The following is an 18956-nucleotide window of genomic DNA, read 5'->3' as shown; positions in this document are numbered from 1 at the left end:
TTTATGATAATGATGTTGTAGTATTGGGTGTATATAATGTTCACTGTACTTGAATCCTTCATCAATATGAATTGGCTATCCTTTTTTGTTTTGTTTGTTTTGCCTTCTTTTAACAAAATCTTTTAAAGAAGCAAAACAAAGTGAATCAGTGAGCAATCAGGAACAGCTTGGAAAAATTTAAATGATAGGGACTGGGGAGATGACTCAGTGGATAAGATCTGCAAACATTGGACCTAAAGTCAGATCCCTAGCAGAGCTATAAAAGGCTAAGCATAGCTCTGCATGACTGTAGCCCTGAAGAGGGCAGGAGAGGAGAATTGTAAGAGTTTGTGGCCTTTACCCTTGCTGAGAAAATGGAGAGCCTTGTTTTCTGTGAGAGACCATGAGTAAGACAAAGAGCAATAGAGGAAAAGACTCCATGTTCTTCTCTGAACTCCACATATGTGTACATAAGTTAGCATTAGAGACAAACATACCTATGTACACACTGTGCTAACACACACCTTATGTAAACAATGAGTAAAATTGAAGAAGTAGACATTTGCAGTGACAGAATGAGAAATCTCAGCAAAGAAATATAAAAATCTAAAAACAAAACAGAAAACTGAAAGCTACTGTGCCAGACAAAATTCAGTTCTTTAGTTTGCGTCCTTATATTTTAGATTAATGTAATTTGGAATAAATTGTTCAGAAAGAGAGAGACAGAGAGAAAGAGAGATAGAAGGTCTATAACAGAAAGAGACTAAAAGAGGTACGGTAATCTAATTGTTCTTGATAATTTTTTTTACTTTCCATTTACCAAAATAATTGTGTAGGTTAAAAAACATTGTTATTTATAAGGGTGAGCTTAATCAAATAAAACAATGTATTCATGGAAATGTGGTATGTCAGAATTAACATTATGAGTCAGTGGAACCATTATATTGTGAATACTTTGTATCTGTAAGAAAGTTTTATCGGAATTTTCCTTTCAAAATTTATTTTTATATAGGTATATGGGTTTAGTATCTAAATTGAGATGCAAAACTTCACAGAATTTTTTTAATAAAATAATCTAAAGATTTTGCTGGGAAAACATGGTTTTTATACTTAAATTCATTTTAAACATTAAAACATGAATATTATTTATGTTCATGGTATAATGCTTCTTGTTTTAAGTCATATACACATTGTATATGGGAAAATATTTCTTATTCAACATTTTTTTATCTATGTCTTTTTTATCGGATATTTTCTCTATTTACATTTTAAATGTTATCTCCTTTCTTGGTTTCCCCTCCACAAACCCCCTATTCCATCCTCTCTCCCCCTGCTTCTATGAGGTTGTTCCCTCTCTCATCCACCTACTCTCTCCCACCTCCAGCCCTGGCATTCCCCTATACTGGGCATCAAGCCATCACAAGACCAAGGGTCTTTCCTCCCATTGATGCCCACCAAGGCCATCATCTGCTACATATGCTGTTGGAGCCATGTGTACTCTTTGGTTGGTGGTTTAGTCCCTGGGAGCTCTGTGGTGTCTGGTTAGTTGATATTGTTGTTCTTCCTATGGATTGCAAACCCCTTCAGCTCCTTCAGTCCTTCAGCTCCTTCTAACTCCTCCATTGGGGACCCAGTGCTCAGTCCAATGTTTTACTGAGAGCATTCGCCTCTGTATTTGTTAGGCTCTGACAGAGCCTCTCAGGAGACAGCTATACCAGGCTCCTGTCAGCAAGTGCTACTTGGCATCACCAATATTGTCTAGGTTTAGTGTCTTTATATGGTGGTATAGCCAGTTGAAGCAGACTCTGGATGGCCTTCCCTTCATTCTTTGCTCCACACTTTGTCTCCGTATTTCCTCCCTTGAATATTTTGTTCTCCCTTCTAAGAAGGACTGAAGCATCCACACTTTGGTCTTCCTGACCTTCGTGTGGTTGGGGAATTTTAAAATGTAAGCTAAAATAGAAAAGACTGATAAGTAAGAGCCAAAGATAATTGGACAAAGACTTAGAGAAAACATTTCAAAGGTCATCGCATGCTGAAAAATGAAAGCTAAGCAATATGACATAACTATTACAGACTTGAGTGGTTTTGAGTTTTGTTTTGAAAGTTTGGCATATTTACATATACACAAAGTGTTGACTTAGAAGTAAAATCAAGTCTAAGAGCAAAATTAATTTATTTTATAAGTCTTATACTCAGAGCATGAAAGTAATTTAATATAATAATTTTAGTTTGCAAATATTTTTACTACAGGCTATCATATGAGGTCAGGTATAAGATTTCTCTCGTGTTCCATTGTCTTGGTACTGAAAATGTTTTGGATTTCTTAGTGTTTCAGATTTTTTGTATTTCTTGGTTCAGAATTCTTCGTCTATATTAGTATTAATTTATACTCAAAAATTAATGCCAGAATTATAAAATGGAAACTTGACATAAAGACACCCACCTGTAATCTTATCACTTAAGTAGAGTCAGGAGAATTGTGAGTTTGAGGCTAACCCATGTAAAACCCATGTCTCAAAAAAAAATGTTTCTTTCTTCTCTCTCCTTTCCCTCTCCTGCCCTCCCTCCATCTTTCTCTCTTTGTGTTTGTGTGTGTATGTGTGTAAAAATGCATGTTTATGTGTATAGATTGAAAGTAGAATATAATGTCTAAAAGAGAATAGTATACATTAACATTGTTCAACAATTTTTAAATAATAGTCTCTATTCACTATAGACATTTTAGCTATAGAGACATGTATCCTTATTTAATATGTATAGTAGAAATACTAAATATATATATATATATTTGTTTCTAAAATAAAAACATTTCTAGCAGTTTTATTCCCTAACTTAGTCATTGTTTCTGAGAACTGTGGCTATTTGTAGAATTTGGGAGCTGCAGTCAGGCTACTTGTTTATCACCAAGGGAACAGCATGTAAAATGTCACAATTACTTGTGTGAAAAACAAGGTATCAACAACAAACATTCATGTATTTCATATAAAGTTATAATTAAATGTCAAAACATAGATCTAAAAAATATTGTTTACATTAAACAGATACAGAATTGTAGTTGAAAATATGCAATAATAACATATATCTTGGTTTAACTTGAACTTCAAAAACAAAGAGGAGAAGGACCACCAAATAATACTGAAAGCTTTGTCATGACAGTTGAAAACAATGAGTCATCTAACATTGTGTTTAACTCTGAACTCAAGGCCCAGAAAAGACGACAAGGAAAAAACAATCACTGTAACTTAGTAGTATGACTTAGAATGCAAAGCTAGGTCTTGGAAGAAAGTTGAGTAAGGAAATTGGTTCATCATAAGGACCTGCAGTCATGTACTAAGAAATAAATTGGATATGGAAGATTCATGCTGAGAGGGAAATTGAAGAACTTGGGGTTAGAGGTCAAGGTAAACTATTGCAAAGTTGATCTGGCAGAGAGCATAGTAATAGCCATTTGATTTAACTTCCCACTGTTTAAACTACATGGAACCAAAGGTTTGATCTATCTCATCTACTTAGGGTTTTCCAATAGACTCAAGGAAAAGCTAAGTTGGAATTCACATCTTTTCATTGCTAATCTCACTGAGATGCTAAGCAGGGATCACTGACAGTATTCACAGCCATAAAGAATCAAGAGTGAGTGTTGACTGGAAAAGAAAGCACTATGAGTGGATATGTTTATTTTTGACATCTGTGAGGAACATTCATCTGGTTTTGGACTTTCGGTGTAAAGATTGCGACTTGAGATTAAATAAGTTGAAAATGATAATGCTGGTTTGAGTATTGTGCTGTCCGTAAGCAACTTTGCCATAATATTTACCAACGGTATTCTATAGCTCAACATTAAGCAGTTCAGAGTTGTATACATAAAACTATGCCTGCTTTTCCTGCCACAGATTTGAATGAGCATAAGGATAAGCAGATGCTTCTTTGAGGGGAAGAGTGTTGCTTTCAAGCTTGACAGATTCTGAATGATGGGCATATTGACATTACCAAAATTCAGTTTTGAGATGAGCTATATTACCATGCCAAGAAAAAGTAAATTAGGAATTCTTTAAACACATTTATACTTACACTGAAACACAGTTTCATTTGTTGTCTGATAATATGATTTCAAAAGCTAAAATCTTGTGAACATATAATTAACGCTTCTTTTGTTTCCGTGTTTGACAGTTGTAGAGATACGCTGCCACAGCACACGAGGCTCTTGAGGCTGTGTTCTCCAGCTTCACTCCCTGGCCCTCCTTAGTGATGTCATGTGCACAGTGCTCCGTCATGTGCACAGTGCTCCGTCATGTGCACAGTGCTCCGTCATGTGCACAGTGGCTGTTCCTCAGACGCATTGCTTCCATCTCTCCCCTTTTGATCAGTATTCTGTTTCTCAGAAAATTTGTTCTCTCCCTCCCTCCACTTGCTTTCTCTAGGAAGGTATTTTCCTGTACTAGATTTTTACTCTTTTATTTTTTTTATTTATTTATATTTATACTCTAGATTTTATTCCCTTCCTGGTCCACCCTCCAACTGTTCCACATCCCATACCTCCTGCCCACCACACGCCAAGGATCTCCTCACCCCACCCACCCCTCCAGACCTCTAAACTCCCTGGGGCCTCCAGTCTCTTGAGGGTTAGATGCATCTTCTCTGACTGAACCCAGACCCAGGAGTCCTCTACTGTATATGTGTTGGGGGGTCTCATCTCAGCTGCTGTCTGCTCCCTGGTTAGTGATCCAGTGTCTGAGAGATCTCGGGGTTCCAGGTTAATTGAAACTGCTGGCCCTCCTCCCAGGTCACCCTCCTCCTCAGCTTCCTCCAGCTTTTCCTAACTCAACCAGAGGGGTCAGCAACTTCTGTTCACCGTTTGGGTGCACACATCTGCATCCGACTCTTGCAGCTGCCTGTTGGATCTTTTCAAGGGCAGTCACAATAGATCCCTTTTTGTGAATACCCCAATCGCAGATACACTTTGCACTCACTCATTTAATTGAAATTTTATGTTGTTTCTCCGTGGATGTTTTTCATTTCATTATATTTGCTTGTATTACATATTCAGCACAGTGACCTCAAATTCTGCATCTTGGATATGTTTGAAAGAAAGGGAGCCAAGCATGATGGCACACACCTTCAATTCCAGCACTAGGAGGACAGAGGCAGGCAGAGAGCTCTCTGAGTTTGTGATCAGGCTAAACTATATAGTGAGTTCCAATAGTGGGATTTTATCCTAAAAATATATATTGTCATTTGAATGTATGCTTTAGAAGTTTTGCGTTTTATCTGTGGTAGGGTACTTATTTGACATTTGAAAAACCTTGAGTTTATTAATCTACTCTGAAGATGGCCTGAAGCACTAGCATATAGATTCATATTAACTTCTCAAATTTAGCAAAAATAATTGAGAAAGTTGAAGTTAGGAGTGGTTTGGGGTCAGTCATGGAAGACTTGATGTCACTCTGTGTAGCCACTGACATGAAGTGATGTGATCAAATTTTATTTTTGAAAAAATATTTTAAGGAAAGCATAAAAAGTGAAAGGAGATAAGAATTAAAATAATTTTTAAGTAATTTTGTTCAAAATAATTTTAAATGGTTGTGGCTTTATTTACGGTCTTAGTGTTATACTGGACTTTTTAGCTAATAGCCAGTTATCAGTAAATACATACCATACATGTCCTTTGTCATTGCCCTTGCTAAGCCTCTCTCATGTAAGCCCCTGCTGAAACCCCCTCTGGCTTTCTTTTCACACCCCCTTTCTTTTTGTCCTTTTCTTAAAATGGTCTTTCAAAATTAAAATCTGATTATGCTGCTTGCTTCATTGTCAGTGACTGCCCAGAATGACCTATGCCAGGCCAATCCTCACTGCAGCTTTCTGACTGATTTTTCTGAACAAGCCACATCGTAGCTTGTCTAAAATTCCTTTTTTTAACAAATATCCTCCCGATTTTAAAACTTCAACTCAAGTGTCATATTTTAAATAATCTTTTCTTTTTTTTTTATTTATTTATTTATTTATTTTTTTATTATCTTGAGTATTTCTTATATACATTTCAAGTGTTATTCCCTTTCCCGGTTTCCGGACAGACATCACCCTCCCCCCTCCCCTTCCTTGTGGGTGTTCCCCTCCCAAACCTCCCCCCATTGCCACCCTCCCCGCATAGTCTAGATCACTGGGGGTTCAGTCTTAGCAGGACCCAGGGCTTCCCCTTCCACTGGTGCTCTTACTAGGATATTCATTGCTACCTATGGGGACAGAGTCCAGGGTCAGTCCATGTATAGTCTTTAGGTAGTGGCTTAGTCCCTGGAAGCTCTGGTTGCTTGACATTGTTGTACTATTGGGGTCTCGAGCACCTTCAAGCTCTTCCAGTTCTTTCTCTGATTCCTTCAACGGGGGACCTATTCTCAGTTCAGTGGTTTGCTGCTGGCATTCGCCTCTGTATTTGCTGTATTCTGGCTGTGTCTCTCAGGAGCGATCTACATCCGGCTCCTGTCGGTCTGCACTTCTTTGCTTCATCCATCTTGTCTAATTGGGTGGCTGTATATGTATGGGCCACCTGTGGGGCAGGCTCTGAATGGGTGTTCCTTCAGTCTCTGTTTTAATCTTTGCCTCTCCCTTCCCTGCCAAGGGTATTCTTTTTCCTCATTTAAAGAAGGAGTGAAGCATTCACATTTTGATCATCCGTCTTGAGTTTCCTTTGTTCTAGGGATCTAGGGTAATTCAAGCATTTGGGCTAATAGCCACTTATCAATGAGTGCATACCATGTATGTCTTTCTGTGAGTGGGTTAGCTCACTCAGGATGATATTTTCCAGTTCCAACCATTTGCCTACGAATTTCATAAACTCGTTGTTTTTGATAGCTGAGTAATATTCCATTGTGTAGATGTACCACATTTTCTGTATCCATTCCTCTGTTGAAGGGCATCTGGGTTCTTTCCATTTTCTGGCTATTATAAATAAGGCTGCGATGAACATAGTGGAGCACGTGTCTCTTTTATATGTTGAGGCATCTTTTGGGTATATGCCCAAGAGAGGTATGGCTGGATCCTCAGGCAGTTCAATGTCCAATTTTCTGAGGATTCTCCAGACTGATTTCCAGAATGGTTGTACCAGTCTGCAATCCCACCAACAATGGAGGAGTGTTCCTCTTTCTCCACATCCTCGCCAGCATCTGCTGTCACCTGAGTTTTTGATCTTAGCCATTCTCACTGGTGTGAGGTGAAATCTCAGGGTTGTTTTGATTTGCATTTCCCTTATGACTGAAGATGTTGAACATTTCTTTAGGTGTTTCTCAGCCATTCGGCATTCCTCAGCTGTGAATTCTTTGTTCAGCTCTGAACCCCATTTTTTAATAGGGTTATTTGTTTCCCTACGGTCTAACTTCTTGAGTTCTTTGTATATTTTGGATATAAGGCCTCTATCTGTTATAGGATTGGTAAAGATCTTTTCCCAATCTGTTGGTTGTCGTTTTGTCCTAACCACAGTGTCCTTTGCCTTACAGAAGCTTTGCAGTTTTATGAGATCCCATTTGTCAATTCTTGATCTTAGAGCATAAGCCATTGGTGTTTTGTTCAGGAAATTTTTTCCAGTGCCCATGTGTTCCAGATGCTTCCCTAGTTTTTCTTCTATTAGTTTGAGTGTGTCTGGTTTGATGTGGAGGTCCTCGATCCACTTGGACTTAAGCTTTGTACAGGGTGATAAGCATGGATCGATCTGCATTCTTCTACATGTTGCCCTCCAGTTGAACCAGCACCATTTGCTGAAAATGCTATCTTTTTTCCATTGGATGGTTTTGGCTCCTTTGTCAAAAATCAAGTGACCATAGGTGTGTGGGTTCATTTCTGGGTCTTCAATTCTATTCCATTGGTCTATCTGTCTGTCTCTGTACCAATACCATGCAGTTTTTATCACTATTGCTCTGTAATACTGCTTGAGTTCAGGGATAGTGATTCCCCCTGAAGTCCTTTTATTGTTGAGGATAGCTTTAGCTATCCTGGGTTTTTTGTTATTCCAGATGAATTTGCAAATTGTTCTGTCTAACTCTTTGAAGAAATGGATTGGTATTTTGATGGGGATTGCATTGAATCTGTAGATTGCTTTTGGTAAAATGGCCATTTTTACTATATTAATCCTGCCAATCCATGAGCATGGGAGATCTTTCCATCTTCTGAGGTCTTCTTCAATTTCTTTCCTCAGTGTCTTGAAGTTCTTATTGTACAGATCTTTTACTTGCTTGGTTAAAGTCACACCGAGGTACTTTATATTATTTGGGTCTATTATGAAGGGTGTCGTTTCCCTAATTTCTTTCTCGGCTTGTTTCTCTTTTGTATAGAGGAAGGCAACTGATTTATTTGAGTTAATTTTATACCCAGCCACTTTGCTGAAGTTGTTTATCAGCTTTAGTAGTTCTCTGGTGGAACTTTTGGGATCACTTAAATATACTATCATGTCGTCTGCAAATAGTGATATTTTGACCTCTTCTTTTCCGATCTGTATCCCCTTGATCTCCTTTTGTTGTCTGATTGCTCTGGCTAGAACTTCAAGAACTATATTGAATAAGTAGGGAGAGAGTGGGCAGCCTTGTCTAGTCCCTGATTTTAGTGGGATTGCTTCAAGTTTCTCTCCATTTAGTTTAATGTAAGCAACTGGTTTGCTGTATATGGCTTTTACTATGTTTAGGTATGGGCCTTGAATACCTATTCTTTCCAGGACTTTTATCATGAAGGGGTGTTGAATTTTGTCAAATGCTTTCTCAGCATCTAATGAAATGATCATGTGGTTCTGTTCTTTCAGTTTGTTTATATGATGGATCACGTTGATGGTTTTCCTTATATTAAACCATCCCTGCATGCCTGGGATGAAGCCTACTTGATCATGGTGGATGATTGTTTTGATGTGCTCTTGAATTCGGTTTGCCAGAATTTTATTGAGTATTTTTGCGTCGATATTCATAAGGGAAATTGGTCTGAAGTTCTCTTTCTTTGTTGGGTCTTTGTGTGGTTTAGGTATAAGAGTAATTGTGGCTTCATAGAAGGAATTCGGTAGGGCTCCATTTGTTTCAATTTTGTGGAATAGTTTGGATAATATTGGTATAAGGTCTTCTATGAAGGTTTGATAGAATTCTGCACTAAACCCGTCTGGACCTGGGCTCTTTTTGGTTGGGAGACCTTTAATGACTGCTTCTATTTCCTTAGGAGTTATGGGGTTGTTTAACTGGTTTATCTGTTCCTGATTTAACTTCGATACCTGGTATCTGTCTAGGAAATTGTCCATTTCCTGAAGATTTTCAAGTTTTGTTGAATATAGGTTTTTATAGTAAGATCTGATGATTTTTTGAATTTCCTCTGAATCTGTAGTTATGTCTCCCTTTTCATTTTTGATTTTGTTAATTTGGACGCACTCTCTGTGTCCTCTCGTTAGTCTGGCTAAGGGTTTATCTATCTTGTTGATTTTCTCAAAGAACCAACTTTTGGTTCTGTTGATTCTTTCTATGGTCCTTTTTGTTTCTACTTGGTTGATTTCAGCTCTGAGTTTGATTATTTCCTGCCTTCTATTCCTCCTGGGTGTATTTGCTTCTTTTTGTTCTAGAGCTTTTAGGTGTGCTGTCAAGCTGCTGACATATGCTCTTTCCTGTTTCTTTCTGCAGGCACTCAGCGCTATGAGTTTTCCTCTTAGCACAGCTTTCATTGTGTCCCATAAGTTTGAGTATGTTGTATCTTCATTTTCATTAAATTCTAAAAAGTTTTTAATTTCTTTATTTCTTCCTTGACCAGGTTATCATTGAGTAGAGCATTGTTCAATTTCCACGTATATGTGGGCATTCTTCCCTTATTGTTATTGAAGACCAGTTTTAGGCCGTGGTGGTCCGATAGCACGCATGGGATTATTTCTATCTTTCTGTACCTGTTGAGGCCCGTTTTTTGACCAATTATATGGTCATTTTTGGAGAAAGTACCATGAGGAGCTGAGAAGAAGGTATATCCTTTTGCTTTAGGATAGAATGTTCTATAAATATCCGTTAAGTCCATTTGGCTCATGACTTCTCTTAGTCTGTCGACATCTCTGTTTAATTTCTGTTTCCATGATCTGTCCATTGATGAGAGTGGGGTGTTGAAATCTCCCACTATTATTGTGTGAGGTGCAATGTGTGTTTTGAGCTTTAGTAAGGTTTCTTTTACATATGTAGGTGCCCTTGTATTTGGGGCATAGATATTTAGGATTGAGAGTTCATCTAAATAATCTTTTCTAAGTCATTTTTTTCTTTCTTCCCTTTAAAGCCTAATGTCTTCTATAGTACATTTATAGACTAAATGCTGATCTGTTATGATATTTTAATACTTTATTATATATAATTGTGTACATTTACACTCTCCTCACTAATCTGTAAGGTCCACAAAAGATGGTAAGAAAATAGTTTGAGTGATTAACTTATAAAATTAAATATCTAAATTGTCTTTCATTGGGAGGATGAGTAAACTAATTTAATTATATTCATTTAATTATATTGCTCTTCAATCTTGCAGAGGCACAACTGATTTCTTAGCCTCTCATTATTCAGAAAAAGTTTGTATTAATACTCTTTACTCAGATACTGAGGATTGGGTGACTGCTTAGTAGTGTGATGTCCAAGTGAGTGCACCTTATTAATCATTTTGATATAGTTGTCAGAAGCCATTTTGTGTTTTCTATTATAGATCCACCCTTTAAATTATATTGGATAAGTAAATGGCTTTATTGAAGAACATAAGAGTTGATGTTATACAAGTACAGTTCTTGATCTCATGCTATCATTTTGAATGTAATAGATAAATTATGTAAATTAAAGTTTATGTATATTCATTGTTTTTGTTTCTAGTCATTTTTACAACTGCATAGCTTTTTCTCCAAAAGTATGTATGCCAATAACTTTTATATACCACTTATTTGTAAAATGTACTTTTGCCAGGTAATAGTTTTATTTTAACTGGGATAACAGATTTTTCTTAGATGTTTCATATTTCCATTTGAATAATATTGTGTCTTCTATTATAAAAATGCTGTGGAAATCTGGAACTCATGTAGTTTTGATTCACGGTGTCTCTTGGGATCTCTGCCGTGTGAGAAGTGGCCTTGAGCAGATGTGCTTAGTCATAGGATTGCCAGACAGCTCCGTATGTGTTGGCAGCTAGCTTCCTAGCTTTCTGAGCATAGAAAAATGGGAGTAAGTTGAGGATAGTGCTTTCCTGTCATTCTTTTTTCTTCATAGTGCTTAACCTTAATGTTACTAAGGGCTGGTTGTAGTTATTTAATATTGTTAAATGTTTGTTTCTCCTCCTCTCTGAAGAACAAAGAGTGTTTCATTTTACTTGTAGAGCTTACGGTCACAATGGACCTTTGCAGCCATTATTTAATAGTAGAGTTTTTTGTTTCACAAAGTGTTCAAAGGTAAACAAAGCTATACAGCATTGCCCAAAAGTCTTGCATCAAGTAATAAAGAACTATTTAAGAATGTTTAATTCATATTTATAATTGTCTTTGGCAAATAGTCTACATTCCTACACTTTTTTAGGTTGTGCTTTGGTGTGGTATGTTGTGTGAGAACCGTGGACTCTGCACTCAGCCTTACATCTACATTCTCTCCCAGCATTGCCTTAGTCTGTTTCAGGTGTTTAACAAAATACCATAGTGAAATAGGTTAGAAACACCATGAAGTTATTTCTTATACTACCATAGGATGCGAAGCCCAAGGTCAAGACATCAGCATTTTCCATATCCAGTGAGGGCTCTGTGTATCTTTATATAGTGAGAGGGACAAGCAGCCTCATTCAGGCCTCTTTTACAAGGCTGCTGATCTCATTTTTGAGGGTTCCACAATCATAACTTGCTAAACATTGCACCTTCTAAGACCATCATATGAAAGTAAAGATCCTTTCAGACTGGCTACTATTTACTGCTGCATGGTTCTGGCAGGTTGCTAAGTGCATCCGAGTTCAGTTTCTTCATCTATCTAAGAGCTAAAATGCCACCCTACACACCACACCACAGTGAACAATGGACTGTAACACTATATTTAAGCACATCCATTCTTTGGCATCTGGTCTAGGTAGGAAAGTATATTTTCATATCACTTCTATAACTATGCTTTGTGGTTTTAAATTTTAGTTTCCTTTTGCAAGGTTCTTTTGAGTCCTCTTGTCTCAGACATACCTGCTGACACTTACTTTGGTTCTATTTTTCCTCTTCCATCCTCTGTAATTGCCTTGAAGAATCTGTTTATTTTACTTAACTGTGGCATTAACTCTTATGAGTAGTTTACATTTGTTCCTGAGTTTCTTCTTTGACCTTTGGGATTATTTCTCAGCTTCTGTTGTCTTCTATATTTTCTCATCTGACATACTGAAGATAGATATTTCTTAAATGTCTATCCCTTGTATTCAATTCCCCCTCTTTCCTTTTTCTACCCTACCTAAGTTTATGAATTTCAGTGTTTCCCCAATACATACGTTTAGCATTGATCTGCTTTGTTGACCTCAAAACTTGAATTGCTAGGTCATTAGTTTATTTGGTTTGTTGTTGTTTTGTTTTGTTAGGGTCTTACTCTATCGCCCCAAGTTGGTGTTGAGTCCTCAAACTTATCTTGCAGTCTTAGGCTCTTGTGTGCTGGGATTATATACAAATTCCACCTTACCTAGCTAAACTTTGTATTTCTCAATAACAGATACTCTGCTTCTAAAAATCTTATTTTAGGAGGCTAAGGAAATTGTACAGCCTTTAAAGTATTTCAGTGCAAGTAAGAGAACAACCGAGTGTATGCTCATAATACCAGTGCTAGGAAGAAGAGACAGGAGGATACCGAAGCTCACAGGCCAGTCAGTCCAACCTAATCAGAGAGGTCCAGTACTTGTATAGTAGTAGATCTGATTTAAAGAAATAGGAGTGGTGTGTTGTGTGTCTGTCTATATATATGTATGTCTGTGTGTATGTTGAGGTTTCTAAAAATCACTCCACACATGAACAATGAATGGGTAAGACATGGAGACTCGGTGTCCTCAGAGCTGGTATTTTCATCTTCTCTCCTTCACAGTCCTTTATTGTGCTCCTGTCTTCACAAAAGTTAGTAAGGTGTAGTCTCTGCCTTCAGACTGTAGTCCATCTTTGTGAACTCATCACTTCACAATGGAGAATTCATTTAGAGTTGATTGTAATGCAGTGTGGTCTGTTCATGTACAAGGAATTAAGTCTTATAAGGATTGTGATTTAGGATCTTATGTAAGCAAAACCAGTGCAGACTTGACAAGAGAAAACTTTTAAATTGGTAAATGTTGAAAAATTAGGAAAAGAGGGAGAGACTTGTAGAATAAAATGGGAAAACCCAGAGTGTGCTCAAGGAAGTATGTGCTTTGTGTGTTCCCTGTTAAACCTGCAGCAGAGTGCATGTGAGGACCAGCAAGAGATGAGGCCTTGGCCTCATTACTCAAACGTAATGAAAATAAAACTTGTTTTCATTTTGGCTGAGAAATACAAAAATAAATTTTAAGTCTGAAGCTGAGCCTGGTAGTACCTGCCTTAATCTTAACACTTGGAGATAGGGACCAGAAACAGGAGGATCATTGTTCTGGTCAGCTTCAGGCCTTTGAAGCTTGTTTGAAAACAAAAAGAGGTTGGGAGAATCAGTTCTTGGAAGTGAGAGTGTTGCTAAAGATTGGGCCACAAAGACAGAGAGGAATAAACACTTCACAGACAGTGTAGAAGTTGACTATTTAAAATCAGACCAAAACATGGAAAGTTCTATTAGTATGAGGAGTTTTGTTCTCTCAGAGGCGGTCAGGCGAGTTTCATCCCTAGGAGTGATGGCACTGGGCTCTGGGTACTCCCAGCAGATGCTCTCGGGCTCACATTTGATTAGAGTTCACCAGGCACTTTAATGTACTTTACGTTTACTTATTCTGCAACCCATGAAACAAATAGAAAAAGCAGCATTATGCCGAAATTCTTAATGATGATCAAATATTTCTTCATTAAATAGGATTGTTGTAATTTCTTCATTAAGTACACAGGATTTATTTATCTAAAGTTGTCTTTCTACCCCTCTAAACTTACCTATATTTTTTATTTGCTTTTACATGTTATCTTATTAGCAATAAGGAAATCATTCAAAATTTATCTTTGGGATCCATTTTTAGTTACATAAACATTAGTAATGATTTTACTAAATTTAGATTTTGAACTTTTTATTCTTTATGGTCTCTTGACAGACATAACACGTGAATTTACTTTCTTCCTCAGGCAAGCCAAGTTAGATCTGAGAGTTGCAGTAACGAAAGTGGAAGAGTTAACTAAAGTGACTGAAGGTCTTCAAGAGCAGATGCTGAAGAAGGTACAGTGTTGGGAATACCTTAGTGAAGACCATTTCCATTAACATTAGCATAGTGAATTAAAAGGTCATTGGGGGAGGGGAGGAGGGTGGGATGTGGGGTGAGGGGTTGGTGGAGGGGTAACCAGAAAGTGGAATATCACATGAGATGTAAACAAATGGAATGATCAATTTAAAAAAATTCACATTACAGTCAACTTTGGCTTAGCATGGTCTAAATGGTGGGAAATAAGCGTCTAATACCATATGATTATTGAAGTTTTTATTATCATAATAGGCTGACTCTGTAAGTTATAGGGGACTTTTAGAAAGGTATTGAATAGGTGTCAAAGTTTATATTTAGATGTATATTAAAAATTCTAGTTCTGATAGTGATTATATATGTGAATATCTAAGCCTTATTTTCTCATTCCTTAAAAGTTGATTATAAATTTCCAGTGGTAATAGAGAAGTATAGATGAGTATAAGAACTCTGTCACAAGTAATTAGTTTTAGGCCTGTAAAACATCCTAAAATAGGAACTATAGAAACAAGAATTTCTAGGTTTTGGATTTTTTTCCTGGTAGTCCTTCCAGTTAACACCCCACACCTATGGCTTGGAAAGGAAAGGAAAGGAAAGGAAAGGAAAGGAAAGGAAAGGAAAGGAAAGGAAAGGAAAGGAAGGAAGATAGATTGATTGATTGATTGCTTTATAATGGCTTAAGTGCTCAAGACCAAATTTAGGCCTCCAAAAACCCTTGGATATTCTAAAAGATCATACTAACAACAAGAGGATGATGAAAGAAAAAAAGAAACCCATCTTCTAAGTTTAAACTTTTACCAAACTTTACTATGTGTGACAGCCAAAGAATGCAGCAAATGGGCAGTTGAGAACAGACTGAAACTAGAGAGAGATCTACTCTAGTGAGATCAACAATTAACTGAATATTTGAGTTTGCTAGTCTGTTTGATCAAGAAAATCCTAGAAATATGTGCAAATTGAGCCTCAAGAAATTGTTTTACTATTTAAATAAGAGAACAAATTCCCAAAGTTAGAAATTAGAGGGAACAGATTTCTAGAAACAAGGAAATCATTAAGAAAGTAAAGCCTACCTTTGCCCCATCTGGAATGACCCTCAGATTGTATAGGTTGGAGACACTCCGTAGGACCTACCTCTATAAAAATCGAAAGTGGAAATGTGAACAAAATATTCCCAGATATCATCTGCTATCCACTGTGGAGCAAATTTCAAAGATGACATATAAACAAGATCACCTCCCACTTGCATTACTCCTACACCATGGTCCATAATACCAGAGTAATTATTTCGTTGACAATAACTATTTTTCAACCAAAAATTGCCAGACAAGAAAGTATGATCTATGCTTGAAGGGCAAGAATTAGGGGGAATTGATGATAGACTATCAACAACAGCTATCTCTCAGTGTACCTAGTTGTTTGATGTAAAAGCCCTAGCATTCAGAATTGGCTGTTACATTTATATTTAAGACGGGTTGGAGTCACAGATCAGTAGTCAGTGATCTGTTGCTTACCTAGCATGAGTATCATGGTTTTTTCTTTTCAACATGATGGGGTTTAGAATTACCATGGAAACAACATTTTGGATGTCAGAGGGAATTTCAAGGTTAGGCTACTAGAGGTGAGAATACCCACTGTAAATATGGGCAGCATTATTTCAAGGGCTGAATTCCTGCACTGAATGATAAGGAAAAGGTAAGCTGAGCACCAGACTTCATTTCTCTTTGCTTCCGGACTGAGGAGGAAATATGACCAACTATTTTATGCTCTTACTTCATTATCATCCCTACTATGAAACTTAGAACCTCACATTATAACTGAAATAAACCCTTCCTTCTTTTCTTAAATTACTTTTGTCAAATGTTTTTGGCATAGCACCATGAAAAGTAATTAATACTAGGTTGGCTCTACTTAGTACTACCAAGAACAAACAAACAAAAAAATCCATTCAACCAATATAGCAATGCATGCCCATAACCCCAAAACTTGAGAAATAAAGGCAGGAAGATTTGGCATTCAGGACCATCTTTGACCTCATAGTGAGTTTAAGATCAGACTACACTACTATATAAGACTCTGTTTGGAAAAATAAAGTCAAAATGAAGGAAAAGGTAGAGAATTATGATTGAGAGCTAGGAAGCAATTTTAAAATAAAAATTCTAGAGCTTTTTACAGTAATTGGAAGTAAGTTCACTAGTTAAGTTCAAAAATAGATTGGTAATGACAGGATAAGCAAGGAGGTTGAATACAGAAGAGTAGAAACTTCCTTGTCCCAAGAGCCAGTTTCAAATACTCAAGAGTTCTGTGTGATTAAAGGAACCAGTCCAACTTAGGTGCAATTGGAATTCCAGAAAGGAGAAGGGGGGGGAGGGTAGAAAAATACCTAAAGCTGGTAGAAAACATTAGCACCCAAGAAACTGTGAGACCCTAAGGAGGATAAACAGAGCCACCTTTTCAGAATCATGATGACACTGATAGACAGTGTGGAACAAAAGACATTGGAAGCAAAAACAGATGACCTGGATAGGTTGGTAAGAGTAACTGCTGAGTTCTCAGCAGACGCTGTAAAGGCAGAAAACATTGGCATAATATATGGAAAGTGCTGAAGGAGAAAATAGCTCTCAGCTGGCTCTATTTCCAGTGAAGCCGAATTCCAAAAATGAAAAAAATCCAAACAAACAAATAAACGAATTAAAAAAATTGTTGCTAGAAGACTTCATAAAATTCTGAAGGAAGTTTATTTATTGGTTGGTTGGTTTGGTTTCTTGAGGTAGGATCGCCTGGAGCTTAAGCTGTCTTCAGACTACTTACAGTGTGTCTCACTGGTGTCTGAGCTCCTGATACTCCAGAGGCTGCCATGCCTGCTGCTTTTCTTTCCCCCTGACCAGAAGTGTATTAGACCAAAGATACCAACTCAGATACAGGAAACAAGCAAACCACAACAAATAGTAAATCCAAATAGTATAGCTAACTACTGCTGGAAACATTAATTTTAAAAGATTCTGTTAGGCCAGTCATGGTAGAGTACACCTGTAATCCCAGCACTTGGGAAACAAGCAGGAGCGTGGCCCCAAACTGACGGTCTGCCTGGTCTACACAGCGAGTTCCAGAGTAGGCGGGGCTACATAGGAAGACTGGAGGGGGAAAAAGTAATGAAAAGAAAGAGAAGGAAGGAAGGAAGGAAGGAAGGAAGGAAGGAAGGAAGGAAGGAAGGAAGGAAGGAAGGACTGACTTTCTCAAAGATACTGTTAAAACCAGTGTAGAAATTAAAATATCATTAGAAATGCTTAATATAAAGGAAAGCAAGCAAGGATAGGGAAGAACCTTGTCTAGAAAGACTTAATAAACCTGTTGATATAATCCAAAGCGTTACTCTGTCAGAGAAATGCCCTCTCTTATTTTGATAGCTAATGGGAAATAGCTCAGCGAGTATGTTATAACAGTTGAGTGGCCATGTAGAAACCTGTGCCTTATTTTCCAGGGTATCCAGATATTGCCAAAAGTCTGTTTGCAGTAATTCTTTTGATTATCTAATATGGCATTGATGATGAAGTTTGCCCCTTAACTAACTTTGTATTATATGTATTTACTTTCAAAATATATTATCTTTAAACTTACATATTAGAATTCTAGTAACATAACTTTGTAGCCGACTGTTTTTTTCATGCTATAAATGGTGTTTGTGCATTACGTTCTCAGATGTTTCAAGTAAGCTTCGGGATCTTTACTTTCTAGGAGGAAGATATTATGTCTGCACAAGGAAAAGAGGAAGCATCAGATAGACGTGTGCAGCAGTTACAGTCTAGTATAAAACAGTTAGAGTCAAGGTAATACTTCTTTTTCTACAGTTTGTATGTGTGCAGCACAGTAGAGGTTCAATTATATTTATTGAAATATGTATCTTATAAATGCTAAATCAAAACTATGTCCATGGGTGTAAAATCTGAACATTAGTTTACAATTGTATTATTATACTTTGAACATATGTTCAAAATCATTTAGCTGGGCATGGGGGCACATGCCTTTAATCCTAGCACTCAGGAAGTAGGGGCGAAGGATCTCTGTTAGTTTCAGGCTACTCTAGTGTATTTAGTGAGTCCCAGGACAGCTAGGAATATACAGCTGTCTTTAAAAATATTATTTATATAATGCATATAGAGTCTGGACACTCGTGTAGAGTATATTGATTCATGTCACAATTTTGAAAGTTGGACCAAATTTAATCTAATGCTTTTTTTTCCTAATGAAATCAACTCTTGGTTACCATGACATTTGTGTTAATATGGTTTCTAGAGCCCCCATCTACAAAGTCTGGCTCTGAGTCGGAACATTCACCCACATTAAGAGAAAATAAATATAATATATATAAATAAATAAAATATATATATATATATATATATATATATATATATATAGAGAGAGAGAGAGAGAGAGAGAGAGAGAGAGAGAAAGAAAAGTTTTTTGTACACACACATACACTCGGGGGAAAGGGGGCGCGTTAAACCTAGGAGAAATCCTCAGTCTGTCTCTGCTTTACCTAACAGTACTACAACTTAAACAAAACATGAAATTAAATCCAGAAGATGTGCATATATAGATTTAGCTGTGGGTGCCAGTCA

General features: G+C 37.1%; 1 protein-coding gene across 16 annotated transcripts in view; it reads left to right on the top strand.

Annotated features, from left to right (window-relative positions):
• Sclt1 (sodium channel and clathrin linker 1) overlaps positions 1-18956 on the top strand; it is a 158798-nt gene that overhangs the window by 54860 nt on the left and 84982 nt on the right. For all 16 annotated transcript variants that reach the window (XR_015659671.1, XR_015659670.1, XR_015659673.1 and 13 more), the window contains 2 exon segments: positions 14231-14321; positions 18073-18164. Coding sequence is in view for 8 of the 16 variants with exons in the window: in XM_087616678.1 (XP_087472804.1) it covers positions 14231-14321; positions 18073-18164 (183 nt within the window). In the remaining 8 variants the exon portion in view is untranslated.

The sequence above is a fragment of the Rattus norvegicus genome, chromosome 2, assembly GCF_021556685.1.
Source record: "Rattus norvegicus strain SHRSP/BbbUtx chromosome 2, alternate assembly SHRSP_T2T, whole genome shotgun sequence".
In the NCBI taxonomy this organism is placed as follows: domain Eukaryota; kingdom Metazoa; phylum Chordata; class Mammalia; order Rodentia; family Muridae; genus Rattus; species Rattus norvegicus.
This window is presented reverse-complemented; position numbering and strand designations above follow the sequence as displayed.